The sequence below is a fragment of the Malus domestica genome, chromosome 13 (assembly GCF_042453785.1).
Source record: "Malus domestica chromosome 13, GDT2T_hap1".
Taxonomy (NCBI): Eukaryota; Viridiplantae; Streptophyta; class Magnoliopsida; order Rosales; family Rosaceae; genus Malus; species Malus domestica.
Genome location: NC_091673.1, coordinates 29850168 through 29866273, shown reverse-complemented (window position 1 = coordinate 29866273; position 16106 = coordinate 29850168). Strand labels below are relative to the sequence as shown.

General features: G+C 40.5%; 1 protein-coding gene across 1 annotated transcript; it reads left to right on the top strand.

Moving 5' to 3' along the window:
- Positions 1 to 1608: 1608 nt before the first annotated feature.
- On the top strand, positions 1609 to 9425 carry LOC103411026 (peroxisomal membrane protein 13-like). Its single transcript, XM_070810903.1, has 5 exons — positions 1609 to 1713; positions 7241 to 7483; positions 7591 to 7916; positions 8267 to 8350; positions 9190 to 9425. The coding sequence occupies exons 3-5, from the start codon at positions 7653 to 7655 to the stop codon at positions 9403 to 9405; spliced, it is 564 nt and encodes a 187-aa protein (XP_070667004.1). The 5' UTR covers positions 1609 to 1713; positions 7241 to 7483; positions 7591 to 7652; the 3' UTR covers positions 9406 to 9425.
- Positions 9426 to 16106: the final 6681 nt, after the last annotated feature.

Below are 16106 nucleotides of genomic sequence, written 5' to 3'. Positions count from 1 at the left end.
GGTTATTCCTGTGCTCATACACTTTTTACTTTTCCTCTTGGTGGCTGTGATGCTGTTTTAGGTGTGGATTGGTTATCTACCATCAACCCTATACTTTAGGACTTCTAGCTTTTAACTATGGACTTCACAGTGAATGACCACCATTATACATTCTCCCATAGTAATACTCAACCACTACCTACTTTACAAGCCATATCTCTGCCCAATGTGGACAAAGAGTTTTCGAATTCTACTTTGGGGTTGTGCTCTACTCCTTGGATGGCTCTACAATGGAGGCTTCTGAGTTGACTCCCTCTCAGCTCCACGACTTGCAACAATTATTGCATGATTATGAGCCTTTATTTGAAGTTCCTACTTCTCTACCACCAATACAAGTGCATGACCATCACATTCCCTTCTTGCCAGGTTCTAAACCACCCAACATCTGACCCTACCATTATGGGCCTCTCCAAAAGTCTGAAATAGAAAAAGCAGTGGCTGAGTTGTTACAAGCAGGTTTTATCCATCCAACTCATAACCTTTTTTCTTGAATGTTGCTTGTCTTGAAGAAGGAATAAGCTTGGAGGCTTTGTATGGATTACAGAGAGTTAAACTCTGTTACCATAAAAAATAAATATCCTATTCCTTTGATAGATGACTTGCTTGATGAGTTGTATGGGGCTCGGTTCTTTACTAAGCTTGATTTACGATCTAGTTACCACCAAATTAGGATGTGTGAAGAAGATATCGAGAAAACTGCTTTCCGTACCTATGAAGGACACTAAGAGTTCCTAATGATGCCTTTTGGGCTCACAAATACTCCTGCCACATTTCAGAATCTAATGAATGATGTCTTTCGACCTTACTTAAGGAAATTTATACTTGTGTTCTTTGATGATATTCTCATCTACAGCAAGTCTTGGGAGGATCACATCTCACATTTAAAAACAACATTCTAGGTACTCACACATCATAAGCTTTTTGTGAAGAAGCAAAAATGCTCTTTTGGCCAGTCCAAAGTTGAATATTTGGGACATGTGGGTGTAGCTGTTGATCCCTCCAAGCTTCAAGCAATTGTTGACTGGCTTATACCTGCGAATGTAAAAGGGTTGAGGGGTTTCTTAAGCCTCACGGGTTACTGTCGGAAGTTCATTCCCGGTTATGGCAAAATTTGTCAACCCCTTTATGAGTTGACCAAAAAGGATGGATTTCATTGGAATTCTAGTGCTCAGGATGCTTTTCTTACACTCAAACAAGCTATGGTTTCTCCTCAAATCCTTGCATTGCCTGATTTTTCAGTACCCTTTTGTCATTGAATGTGACGCCTCCGGGAATGGCATAGGGGGCAGTGTTGCAACAAAGGGGAAAACCTATTGCTTTTTGGAGTCAAGCACTTTGTCCCATGAACCAAGCACTCTCCCACATATGAGAGGGAGCTCAGCTCATTTTATAGACTTTTACTCATTTAGTGCCAACTAGCATTTCAAACCGACTTCACTAACTATCAGGAATAAGCCTAAAAATCCAATATTAAACCCCTAATAGTTATTAAGCCAATCACTAAATCCTAAGTTCATAACAACAGCCAAATATACGAAAAATAAATACAAAATAAAAGAAAATAATAATAAAAATAGTGAGAGAAAACGAAAGTGAAAAGTGGAACAACCTCCTCTTCTTCTATTGCCTGACGTGTTTCTGCATTTCTGATGGAGCCGAACCCCCAGCCCTCAGGTTGCAATCCCCAATTTTTCATTAATTTTGCAGCTAATCGATTTAATTTCTCGTTATTCCTATTCAATTTCACGCTTTAATTTCTGGGTAGGCAGAAATTCGTTTTTTCTTCTGCATTGTTGTATGATTGTTAGGTTGGTAAGGAGGGTTTTGGGAGTTTTGGTTGATTGTTTGAGATTTGGAGTTTTGGGGATTTTTGGTTGTTGATTAGGGGTTTTTGATTGTTAATCAGGGATTGTAAGTTTCTGGGTTTGGGAATTGTTTTTGAGGTTAGGATATGTTTTGTTTCCCGAGAAAAATTGTGAAGAAGATGGAAGGAGTTCTAGTTTGGGATTTTTTTATTTGTTCATTTTTATTGCCCTGCGTAAAGATTCACAAACACTTGACTGAATTACTTCGCTGCTATGCTCGTTGGGTTAGTGTTAAGGGTTTTAATTGTGGTAGTGAGGTGATTCTCCGACGCAGTGATTGTATTAACAAAATGATGATTAATTACTGGAATTTTGGTGTTAGTGAATGATGATCTAGCTATTGAAATGATTGATAGCATGGTCAAGTAAATGGAGTACCAGATTATATACAACAACAACAACAACAAAGCCTTTTCCCACTAAGTGGGGTCGGCTATATGAATCCTAGAACGCCATTGCGCTCGGTTTTGTGTCATGTCCTCCGTTAGATCCAAGTACTCTAAGTCTTTTCTTAGGGTCTCTTCCAAAGTTTTCCTAGGTCTTCCTCTACCCCTTCGGCCCCGAACCTCTGTTCCGTAGTCACATCTTCGAACCGGAGCGTCAGTAGGCCTTCTTTGCACATGTCCAAACCACCGTAACCGATTTTCTCTCATCTTTCCTTCAACTTCGGCTACTCCTACTTTACCTCGGATATCCTCATTCACAATCTTCTCCTTTCTCGTGTGCCCACACATCCCACGAAGCATCCTTATCTCCGCTACACCCATTTTGTGTACGTGTTGATGCTTCACCGCCCAACATTCTGTGCCATACAACATCGCTGGCCTTATTGCCGTCCTATAAAATTTTCCCTTGAGCTTCAGTGACCTACGACGATCACACAACACGCCGGATGCACTCTTACACTTCATCCATCCAGCTTGTATTCTATGGTTAAGATCTCCATCTAATTCTCCGTTCTCTTGCAAGATAGATCCTAGGTAGCGAAAACGGTCGCTTTTTGTGATCGTCGCTAGATTTTTCCGGTCATTAGTGTGGATAAGTATATAAATGGATAGAGATAGGAAAGCAAACACCAGATGTACGTGGTTCACCCATATTGGCTACGTCCACGAAATAGAGGAGTTCTCATTAATTGTGAAGGGTTTACACAAGTACATAGGTTCAAGCTCTCTTTTAGTGAGTACAAGTGAATGATTTAGTACAAATGACATTAGGAAATATTGTGGGAGAATGATCTCGTAATCACGAAACTTCTAAGTTCCGGAGTGTGGTATCGTCTTGACTTGCCTTATCTGTCTCGTAGGTAGATGTGGCATCTTCTCTGGAAGTACTCTTCCTCCATCCAGGGGTGGTATCTTTAACTAGTGGAGATGCACAAGGTAATGTATCAATTTCACTTGAAGCTTACTTGTAGTTTCAGGCTTGGTCAAGCGCAATACAAACCATGTAGTAGGAGTCCTCCAAGTCGCCGAGCTAGGGGATCTGCTGAAAGAGGTGACAGAGAAGGTAAGCAATCAGAGCTCCAAGCAATCAGTCCCAGATCAGAACTTTGATTTCGAGTTCCGGCTGATTGTTCACATTCTCCCTATCTTGCAGGCAGCATGAAGGATAAAGAGAAGAAAAATGAGAAGAGATGATATGGGATACTTTTGCTTTTGAAGAAGTAACTTTCCACAGGCTTATTCTTGAACTGGGCTGGAGGGTTTTCTGGTTTCCTCCAGAGTATAAGGCCGACTGAAGAATTTGAGGGTCAAAACAAGTCCATCAAATCTATAGTACGTTCGACCCTGCTGATATGGGATACTTTTGCTTTTGACAGAGTAGTGGATGAATCGGCACGTGTGCTGTTACGCTTGTCTCCACATGCTTCCTTGTATCCTTCTCACTTGCCCTATATGTTCCTCAGGCAGATGCGGTATCTTCCCTGGAAGCATAAGATGTTGAAGATGAGTACTCGAGAGCAATGCCAGGTAAGTAATCAAGTAAGGGGTTCTAGGCAGTCAGTTCCTGACTGGAAGCTTGATTCCAAGTGCTGACTGATTGCTCTCTTTCTCCTTGTCTTGTAGGTAAGAACAAGGCCAAAGGAAAAGATAGGGAAAAAACATGATATAGGATACTCTTGCTTTTAACCCTGATGATATGAGATATTCTTGCTCTAGTATAGCTTGTTTGCAGAGGTATTATCGGGGGGAAAGAAAGCTGAATATTTCGAAAGGCTTCTTTGGGAGTGCCCTCTCAGATATGAGGAAGGGTTGAGCATTTTTGCAGGTCTGCCTGTCTGTTGGGGATGGAGGTCAACATATATAGGAGTCTCCCTAACAAAAAGTAGTAATGCTATTCCTTTACCCTGCTTAGTCATAACACGGTAGTGGGAGCTGCCAGCTTCACATGTTTTAACTTTGTCAGAGCACTTTGAAAAAGTGGTCTATGGTATCTGGAAAGCTGATGTTGCGTGTAAAGATTACAGACAAGCTTTATCCAAGGAGATCCGGCTCTTGAAGTTGGGAAAGTGGTGCCTCTTCGGTTTTCGAACAAGGAATCCTGTCGGAGATCTGGCTCTCGAGGTTCGAAGAACGATGCCTTTTCGATTTTTGAGAAAGCCATCCTGTTAGGGGTCTGGCTCTCGAGATTCGGAGAGCGGTGTCTCTTCGATTTTTGAGAAAGTAATCATGTTGGGAGTCTGGCTCTCGAGATTCGGAGGGCGGTGCCTCTTCGATTTTGGAGCAAGCAATCTTGTTGGGAGTGTTTTCTCGAATGTGAGAAAAGGTTGGGCATGTTTGCTAGTCTATCTTGCCACGAAGCACAGAGGTTGACACACAGGGACTTTCCAATTATCCAGCAGTGGTACTGTTCCTTTACCCTTGTGGGTAATAATATGGTAGCTAGACCTTCAAAATTTATGTGTCTAAACTTTGTTAGTGCTGTTTCTTTGCTATTCTTTTACCCTTCTTGGTTAGAACGGTGTAGTGGGAGCTGCAAGCTTCACGTGTCTCAACTTTGTCAGAGAACTTTGGCAAAGTTATCTGTGGTACCCATGAGCTAATGTTGCATGTGGGAAGTGGGTGATTGAACAGTAAGATTCGTGTGCTTTCTACTTCACCAGAAATCTTCGACATAATGCCCATAATTTCCGCAAAGCTGACAGGTGCTGACAAGGCTGGAAAAGTAGGTACCTCTTCGATTTCTGAGATCGGCCCTCGTGGTATCTGAGCAGCCCAGCTTTTGAGAAAGCAAGCGCCTCTTCGATTTCTGAGATCGGCCTTCGTGGTCTTTGAGCAGCCCAACTTTTGAGAAAGCAAACGTCTCGTGGTCTCTGAGCAGCCCAGCTTTTGAGAAAGCAAACGCCTCTTCGAGTAGAAGCTCCAAAGCACACTTGAATCTCCACCAGTAGAAGCTCCATTCTTGCACTTCTAAGATCTTGATTTGTCCGACCTCTTCTCTCTTCAACACCTTTGAAAATGTCTGGCCCCTCCGACCGTCGTTTTGACTTGAACCTTGTTGAAAAGGCAGCCACGCCTTCTCCAGACAACATATGGCGCCCATCCTTCGTCTCCCCTACTGGTCCTCTTACTGTTGGGGATTCCGTGATGAAGAATGATATGACCGCTGCGGTAGTGGCCAGGAACCTTCTCATTCCCAAAGATAACAGACTACTTTCCAAACGGTCTGATGAGTTGGCTGTTAAGGATTCTCTGGCTCTCAGTGTTCAGTGTGCAGGTTCTGTGTCTAACATGGCCCAACGCCTATTTGCTCGAACCCGCCAAGTTGAATCATTGGCGGCTGAAGTGATGAGTCTCCAACAGGAGATTAGAGGGCTTAAGCATGAGAATAAACAGTTGCACCGGCTCGCACATGACTATGCTACAAACATGAAAAGGAAGCTTGACCAGATGAAGGAATCTGATGGTCAGGTTTTACTTGATCATCAGAGATTTGTGGGTTTGTTCCAAAGGCATTTATTGCCTTCGTCTTCTGGGGCTGTACCGCGTAATGAAGCTCCAAATGATCAACCTCTGCTGCCTCCTCCTTCTAGGGTTCTGTCCAGTACTGAGGCTCCAAATGATCCCCCTCCCGTGCCTGCTCTTTTTGGGGCTCTACCGACTGCTGAGACTTCTCCTAAGCAACCTTTGTGAATGCTCCCTCTTGTTTGTTTATTTTGACTCATGTATATGTACATATTTGTGACTTATCGGGGATATCAATAAATAGCTTTCCTTCATTTCAACGTATTGTGTTGAATACACCAAAGCCTTCTTCGCTAAGTTCTCTGAATTTTCTTTTGTTGAAGTTGTATGTTGAAGCTTTATGAGTGGAGCATGTAGGTTGAGGTAGTATTCCCTTAATTTCCCGAGTGAGGAAAACTTCTCGGTTGGAGACTTGGAAAATCCAAGTCACTGAGTGGGATCGGCTATATGAATCTTTGAACGCCATTGTGCTCGGTCCTGTGTCATGTCCTCCGTTAGATCCAAGTACTCTAAGTCTTTTCTTAGAGTCTCTTCCAAAGTTTTCCTAGGTCTGCCTCTACCCCTTCGGCCCTGAACCTCTGTCCCATAGTCGCATCTTCTAATCGGAGCGTCAGTAGGCCTTCTTTGCACATGTCCAAACCACCGTAACCGATTTTCCCTCATCATTCCTTCAATTTCGGCTACTCCTACTTTACCCCGGATATCCTCATTCCTAATCTTATCCTTTCTTGTGTGCCCACACATCCAACGAAGCATCCTCATCTCCGCTACACCCATTTTGTGTACGTGTTGATGCTTCACCGCCCAACATTCTGTGCCATACAGCATCGCCGGCCTTATTGCCGTCCTATAAAATTTTCCCTTGAGCTTCAGTGGCATAAGGCGGTCACACAACACGCCGGATGCACTCTTCCACTTCATCCATCCAGCTTGTATTCTATGGTTGAGATCTCCATCTAATTCTCCGTTCTTTTGCAAGATAGATCCTAGGTAATGAAAACGATCGCTCTTTGGTATTTCTTGGTATACCTTGACTCATTGTGTCCCCTTGCTGCATATAACCACAGCATTAAATGTAATGCTTACACTCACTTCTTTGTACCAAGTGTGGTCTAAAATTTCAATATATTTGTTCATGGAACATACCCCTATTCATCCGCAATCAGTTGTGATTTAAATTTATGAGATAGCAAGATTTTTATGAAAACTAGGATGATTTCTTTTATTTTGTTATTAAATTTTTTGGCTTTTATAAGAACTTTGTTTGTGTAACTTAAACTTTTACTAACTTGGTAGATTGTGGTTAAGCTCATGTGTTGGTTATGTTTTTGATTTGGAAATTGAGTTACATTGTGTCCAATATTGCAGCTAACGGTCCTCCCCCAAAACCGTGGGAGAGAGCAAGTTCATCATCTGGTCCTACACCTTTCAAACCTCCATCAGCTGGAAGCACAAGTGATGTGGTTGAGGCTTCAGGAACTGCTAAACCTGGAGAAATAGTTCCAAGTTCTGATAGAAATACCGCTGTTAATAGAAATGCTCTTGCTAGGCCGGTTCCCTTTCCCTCAAGGCCTTGGGAGCAAAACTATGGAAGCAACACCAACTATGGAGGTTAGTGTTAACATGATCTTCTCCGTCCTTTTATTTTGGCTTTCCAAATTACTTTATTGGCTTTATAACATTAATTTTTCTTTGTTCATTAATTTTACCTGTCCCAGGCTATGGTTCTACTATGAACTATAACTCAGGTTACGGTTCCGGAATATCTGGAGTGTCTTGAATGTACGGTTCATATGGTGGAAGTGGAGGATTATACGGTGGGGAGATGTATGGCAACAACAGTATGTATAGGGGTGGGTATGGAAGTGGTGGGCTTTATGGATCTTCTGGGATGTATGGAGGTGGAATGTACAACAGTAGTTTAGGAGCCCCGGTGGGTGGTTATGGAAGGGGCATGGGTGGTCCTTATGGAGGTCAAGATCCAAATGATCAATATGGTCCTCCTCCATCTCCACCGGGGTTTTGGATTTCAGTACTTCGGGTGGTAAGCATCTGCTGTTTTTCTTGTTTATAGTTTCATATTGGATGGACGAAAAATGCATAAACATAATTGCAATTTAAAATTAGTTAGGCATAATAAACTATGAAGCTTTCTAACTGGCTAAGATGCGACAAAATGAGAACAATATAGAATTGTGTATTTCGGTTTACCTTGATTCGTGGAGCCAGCTCATGTGGCATTTATAATTCTCTTTTGGGATGGGAATTGATAGAACAAGAAGAGGATGTGCTTTTAACACCCTCTATAATATTATCAACAAAAAAAATTAATTAGAGTTTTTCAGAATTTTGATGACTTTCATGTGATGGCTTATTCTAAATTCTCTTGGGCAGATGCAAGGTGTGGTTAACTTTTTTGGTCGAATTGCAATTCTCATAGACCAGGCATTCCATGTGTTCATGTCTGCACTTCTTCAGGTTTTTCATCTGTCATTGTATTATTTAGGGAATTCCATCATTTTCAATTGCCCACAACACCTGCACAAATTTCACTACCTGAACTGTACTGTGTTGGTTTACAACATCTTCCCATCTTCTTATAGTACATGATATTAAAATGCAACTGTAAGAAGTCCAGTTTATAAGTTGCTGTATTTGCATGCAAGAGGAAATTGGAGAAAAGGTCGCTCAATTTTACCCCAATTGGAGCAATGGTCCCTCAACTAAAAATTTACGACCATTGGTCATTTCTCAAAACGTACAACTATGGTCCTTTTTGTCAACTCTGTCAGAACTTCCGTCAAAACAAGTCATGTTGAAAGAATCATTGCTACAATTGGATTAGAGTTGAGGGACAATTGCTCCAATTGGTTTAAAGTTGAGGAACTATTTCTCCAATTGGGTTAAACTTGAAGAACCATTTCTACAATTTTCTTATTTAGTTTTTCATATTTGACCCTTGATTCAGCATGACGTACGTGGCATGTGACTCATTTTGACCGAAGTTGTAACGGAGTTGACAAAAATGACCATAGCTGCACGTTTTGACGAGTTAAGGGACCAAGGGTCATGGATTTTTAGTTGAGGAACTATTACTCCAATTGAGATAAAGTTGAAGGATCATTGTTATAATTTTCTCTTGCATGCAAAAAGAACATAAAGGTTCCAATAATTTATTAAATATGTGACTGATGTTTTAGGTCTTCCATATCCTCAATTCGTTTGGGTGGAATGGAATACTAATGACAGATTTGAGACTATTTGAAGACTTCGAGCCCGTTTATGCATTATTTAACTGTGACAATACTTTGCTGCAGCTCTTTGATCGTTCCGGATTATTGTACGGAGGGCTAGCTAGATTTGTATTGAGTATACTGGGAGTTAAAACAAAACTCAAGGTTCGTCCTCCAGGTCTGAATGGGTTTAACGGACCCCATGGACCCTGCGGAGGAAACCAGAACTTCATTGAGGGTCCGAGACCTGCTCCTGGTGGTGGTTGGGACAATGTTTGGGAAAATGATACTGGTCAATGACGAGACAAGTAGTGATATTTTGGCCGCCTGGTGAATCTTGCTTCCAATCAGGAAAATAGAAAGTAGATGTGGAGTCGTGTATTTTTGCAACTGATACTAAATTGTTTGTGGGTCATTAGATGAGCCAGTGAAAAATGGTATGACACGTACGTCTTGAATCTGAAATGTTTGTATTTAATTATAAGTTGTGATTACATTTGATTACATTCTTAACATCCTGATTCTGCATCTCATTCTATCTTTAATCATCACAACATTAGTCTCATCCGGAAAACTATGAGTGGGTGTGGATTTGTCTGTGGGGTGGGGGATGAGCAGTCATTCGGTATAACCAGTGTTTTGTTTTCATATTACATATTCTAGTCTCCCTGAGCTATTTGATGTGAAAATTAACTTGACACACAAATTAAACCCTATGGATGACAATTGTAGCATATGAGCAAATAGGGATCGTTCTAACCGGGGATTAACTAGGGATGCTAATCAATGTAAATCTGACTCAAGAACATAAAAATATAATGTAGAACACTAAACTAGACTCAATTAATGCAAAACTAGGGTTTAAAACACCTAATCAAACTAAAAACTCAAAACAGCAACTAAAAGGCTCAAAACTGCCATAAAACCACTTTCTGGGCAGTTTTGAGTACCTACACTAGTTTGGACGAATTTGGACTATGACTTGACTCAAAACACTTAAAAACACAACTAAATGGATTTCTAACTAATCTAACACTTTAAAATAAATGGGGGAATGATTTTGACGAAATTAAAACTTTAAAACTCAAACTTTAAAAACAAATGTAAAGCAAAACAGATTGTGATTAAATAGAATGGTGAGAAGATAGTTAGAGGGTTCCTTATCCACACATGAACATATGCATACAACTCGATCTCCAATTACTCTTTCAACAAACCATGAATGACAATGCCCCAAATTAACTAGATCGCACCAATTAATTCTCAGATTTCCCTAGATTCATTGAATTGAACGGAATACGCATTACAACCAAATTATTCTTATCAAGGACCCTAACTATGGAATACGCATGATAGAGACACATATCAAAGATCATTAAGTTTAATGGAAATCATAAGCATTGACGAGGCATTCATAACTATGGGATACGCATGTTACTCTTGCCTAGGATTTACTTAACACAATCGTGACTAGCGACTTTCACTACTTATGAATACAAGTTAATAACGATTAGGTGAAATTCCCTTATATCCTAGCATCGAGTTTAGGCATGCAAATTAAGTGTCGACCCTCAACCCACATACATAAACAAGTTATCAATCAAATAGATAAGTAAATCACATTCACAATTTCTGAAATCATAATTGGAAGAAATCAAATCATATAAAACATATGTCCATGGCTTCAAATTCACCTCTAACTAAAAAGAAATTAGTTCCACATGTCTAACATAATTGAACAACAATTTAAATTAAACATGAAAACAGAAACAAAGAAAGAAAGAACTCCAAACACTCCACTAATGGCAGATTGCATGTGCAAGGTGTCTTCCTCCTTTGGACTGCACGGCACTCCTTCTTTCTCCTCCTTTGGTGGCTGCACAAGGTGGTGGGAAGGCACGGCTGTGGTGGATGGATGATTATGGAAGAGGGTAGAAGGGTTAAAAGGACTAGGGAGGCACGGCAAGGACTTAGAACTAGGGAGAATGAAGGGGTTGGTTGCAGCAAGGGTTTAGAATGAATTTTTGGAGTGAATGGATGATATGGGAGGTGGTGTCCGGCCAAAAGGGTTAGAATGAATATATATAGGCACTTAAAAACCCTAGCAATCAGATTAGGGTTTCTAGAAACCCAAATCCACCAGAAAATAGGTTAAAACAATCATAATTTGTAAGGGAAAAGGCCTAGGGTTCGGCTGATTTAGTGGGCTAGGGTTTAGGCTTCTAGAATGCCTTGTAAGGCAAGGAAATCAGATATCTTGGGGCCTAGGTGCGGCATTAAGTGAGGATCCAAGATGAATTGGGCTAGGAAGGTGCGGCCTTGTCCAAGAGGTAAGGATGGGTCATCTAGAAGCCCAAAACCAAGAATAGAAACTCTCACAAATGGAAACCTCCGAGAATAGAAACTTCCAACTTTAGAAACATTGGTTTCTAATTCTGAATTCTTTGTTCTTCACTTTCATTTCTTCATTTCTTAAGCTCCCTTGACCTTCAAACTCGTCCATTCCTTGTGCTCCAAGCATGTACTTTTCAATCCAAGCTCACTTTTGCTCTAAAATGCTCCATTTTGCCATCTTTTATGTATTATGCCCCTTTGAACCGGAAAACACATGAAAGTAGCTCAAAAGACTACTCTAACGAAGAAAACATAACGAAAATGCATAAGAACTAGCTAACTAAGGCGCATAAATATGCTCCTATCAAATTCCCCCACACTTAGCTTTTGCTAGTCCTCGAGCAAAACAAAGAAACAAAAGAAACAAAATGAAACAAAATAAACAAAAACAACCTAAACCTTCCAACATTTGCCTCAGGGATTTCCAATGCACATGACAAATTAAAAATCATCATTCCCCCAGATTTTAGCCATCTTTACATTTAAGCACATACTTAATTATAGTTACCACGTACTAGTTCGCATTTAACCAAGTAAAACATGATTTTGAATGTAGTAACATGCCTTAGAGAATTTGCTCAAATCCTCACTAGATATGCACTCAATTTTCACACAGATTTTCTGACTACACACCCTATACTAGTTATATGTGAGAAGATTGATGTAAATATGAAAACGAATGCTCACATATGTTATAACAAGGAAAGCTTTTTCTGAATTTAATAAGCATGTATATGATCTCATGAAAGGAATGCTACTACTTAGACGCGAGAACCAGTGACACCATATGCTCATACCAATCCCAAACTCCACAAATTGAAATACACAACACTCAAGATAGAAGTTAAGGGTTGTAACGGGGCTTGGGGTATTGGCTAACAAAGAAAGGTGAAGGGTAAACAAACGTTCTTAAAACAATAGTAAGCAAAGCAATGAAATTGACACTTAGAATTCACTTTTGAATGCAAAAATCAACTTTTAAACTCAAAGGGGACATTCATGCAACACTTAGGGTCAAATTCACTGTTTTGGACCCATTCTTCAACAACCAACACCTTAGAGCTCATTTTCATGCTCTTTCAACTCTTTTTCACACTTTTCACATTGGTTTTTTTTTTTTTTCTTCTACCCCATGCCTCATTTAAGACTTTGGCACACAATACACAAGGCTCACTTTCCCCCACACTTGTTTTCTGCACACCTAGATCAAAAGGAATTCATTTTAAGTCATGCTTACTATGCTTCAAGAACAAGGGTATGGATGGTCCTAATCTAGGCTAGGTAAGGATAATGTGGGTTAACAAACAATATAGGCTAAATAAGGCTCAACGGGGTTAAACCTACAAAAACAAATGTATGGAATGAAGGCTTTTTGGATATGGTGGCAACTACTAAACAACTTCTTCTTGAATATGTGTTATGCAATTCAATAACATGTTTTGAATGAAATTGGCATGAGTTCTAGCATTTGGAACTAAAGTGATAAAACGCATTCTAAGTAGCAACCAAGCAAAGAATAATGAGATCATGCAACGACTTTTGAAAACAAGAATGCACAGATTAATAACTCTCCAAATAAAGTTTAGGCTCAAGTCTCTCAAGGATGTAGCGTTAGTTTGAGTTTCTTCCTTCAAGCATGTTACAAAAACTAATTTTTTCTTTATGATTACATGTGAATTCATAAGTTATAACCACAACCAAGCATAAACCAAGAGTAAATCAAACTTTCATCCATGTTTATAACTCTCTTTAACAGTCATGCAATTAAAAACCGAATCCTCATCATTGTGTTGGAAGGTACCCTAAGACACAAACAAACACACAAAAAAACAACTTAAAAACGACTCTTTTTGGGTTTTGTAAAACAATTTTTCAAATTTTTATGGGATTTTCGGATTTTTGAATCAAAACACATTAAAACACACCAAAACAGCCTAAAACACCTAAAAACAGCAAGAAACAACATTGGGAAGTATGAGTGAGAAAACCCTACGAATTTGCATCAAAACACTTTGGTTACCCCCCCCACGCTTAAAAGCAAACATTGTCCTCAATGTTTCAAGCATAGACTAACACAAAAACACATAAACAAACAAACAAACACTAACAAATTAAACATGGCAGAAACTAAATACGCAACAAAGAGAAAGGTTTAGAAACGCAAATCTGGAATTGGAGTGCTCTCTAGGTCTTCCTTTGTCAAATTCATGGGTTGCCTCCCACGAAGCGCTTGCTTTAATGTCTTCCAGCCGGACGGTACCTCCGTTTAAGCTTGACTATGTGCCACGGCATGGTGGGGTACCTCCTCCACGACATGCTCCTCAAACATCTCGTAATAGGGCTTCAATCGATGCCCATTCACTTTGAATTCTTGTTGCGTCCTTGCACTCTTGATTTGCACTGCACCATGAGGGAAAACATGAGTTACAATAAAAGGACCAACCCATTTGGAACGCAACTTACCCGGAAACAACCGAAGGCGAGAATTGAACAACAACACTTTCTGCCCAATAGAGAACGTCTTGGCACGAATCATCTTGTCATGGAATGCCTTCGTTTTCTCCTTGTAAATCCGGGCATTCTCATATGCTTCATTTCGGATTTCCTCAAGCTCACACAATTGGAGCTTCCTATGTAAACCTGCGGCATCAAGGTCCATGTTAAACGTTTTGACGGCCCAGTGTGCACGATGCTCTAACTCGACGGGAAGATGGCATGGCTTCCCATAGATGAGCCGAAAAGGTGACATCCCAATGGGGGTTTTGTAGGCAGTGCGATACGCCCACAATGCATCGTTTAAGCGCAAACTCCAATCCTTCCTCGTAGGCCCCACGGTCTTCTCAAGAATTTGCTTGATTTCCCTATTCGAAACCTCGGCTTGCCCGCTCGTTTGAGGTTGATAAGGTGTGGCCACCTTATGCGTGACATTGTATTTCTTGAGCAACGCCTCGATGGTTCGATTACAAAAATGGGAACCTCCATCACTGATGAGCACGCGTGGCATTCCGAACCTTGCAAAAATGTTAGTTTTCACAAAATCTGCAACCACTCGAGAATCATTAGTTCGGGTGGCTTTTGCTTCCACCCACTTCGACACATAATCCACAGCAAGTAATATATAAAGAAATCCATGTGACGAAGGAAAGGGACCCATAAAATCAATACCCCAAACATCAAATATTTCAACACTAAAAATGGGGGTTTGCGGCATTTGTTGTTTAGGACCTATATTGCCCGTTCTTTGGCATCTATCACAAGACATGCAAAATGTTCTAGCATCCCTAAAGATGGTAGGCCAATAGAAACCACATTCTAATACCTTAAGTGTTGTTCTATTAGTGCCAAAGTGTCCCCCACAAGCATAAGTGTGACAAAATGTTAGAATAGCATTAAACTCAGAATCGTGCACACACCTACGTATAACTTGGTCAGGGCAATATTTCCATAGATACGGGTCATCCCACACATAAAACCGTGCCTCTTTCTTCAATTTATCACCTTGGTGTTTAAGTAATTCACTAGGAACATGTTTAGACACCAAATAATTCACCAAATCAGCATACCACGGTTCACTTACCTTGACGGACATCAGTTGCTCATCTGGGAATGTCTCCATGATAGGTACGGCATCCTCCTCATGTACCATACGGCTCAAGTGGTCAGCCACCACGTTTTCACTTCCCTTCTTGTCCCGGATTTCGATATCGAACTCTTGGAGAAGAAGCATCCAACGAATGAGTCGTGGTTTGGCCTCCTTCTTGGTGAACAAATACTTCAATGCTGCATGGTCAGTATAAATAATAACTTTAGTACCAAGCAAATAAGAACGGAATTTATCTAAAGCAAATACAACAGCTAGAAGTTCTTTTTCAGTGGTGGAATAATTCAATTGTGCATCATTTAAAGTCCGAGAAGCATAATAGATAGCATGCGGCCTCTTGTCCTTCCTTTGCCCCAAAACAGCTCCTAATGCATAATCGGAAGCGTCGCACATAAGCTCAAAAGGAAGGCTCCAATCCGGTGGAACTATGATAGGGGCCGAAGTTAGCATATCCTTTAGGTGATTGAACGCCTTCTCACACTCCTTGTTGAAGTCAAACGCCACATCTTTCTGGAGGAGACGGCAAAGAGGGTTTGAGATCTTGGAGAAGTCCTTGATAAATCGCCTATAAAATCCTGCATGACCAAGAAACGAACGAACCTCTCGAACCGAAGTAAGAGAGGGTAAGTAGCGTACAAGATCTATTTTCGATTTATCCACTTCAATTCCTCTTTCTGAAACAATATGCCCTAGAACTATGCCTTGTCTAACCATAAAGTGACATTTTTCCCAATTAAGCACTAGGTTAGTTTCTACACATCGTTTCAAAATTATTGTGAGATTTTCCAAACATCCATCAAATGAATCACCAAACACACGGAAATCATCCATAAATACCTCTATAATCTTTTCCACAAAATCTGAGAAGATACTTACCATACACCTTTGAAATGTGGCCGGAGCATTGCATAAACCAAAAGGCATGCGACGATAAGCAAAAGTACCAAAGGGGCATGTGAAAGTTGTCTTTTCTTGGTCATCCGGCGCTATGACAATCTGATTATAT

Excerpts from the sequence above, each read along its gene's own strand:
- LOC103411026 (XM_070810903.1), top strand. The coding sequence starts at position 7,653 with ATGTACGGTTCATATGGTGGAAGTGGAGGATTATACGGTGGGGAGATG. Across the intron at positions 7,917-8,266 it reads GGATTTCAGTACTTCGGGTG|ATGCAAGGTGTGGTTAACTT; the intron begins GTAAGCATCTGC and ends TCTCTTGGGCAG. Across the intron at positions 8,351-9,189 it reads TCATGTCTGCACTTCTTCAG|CTCTTTGATCGTTCCGGATT; the intron begins GTTTTTCATCTG and ends ACTTTGCTGCAG.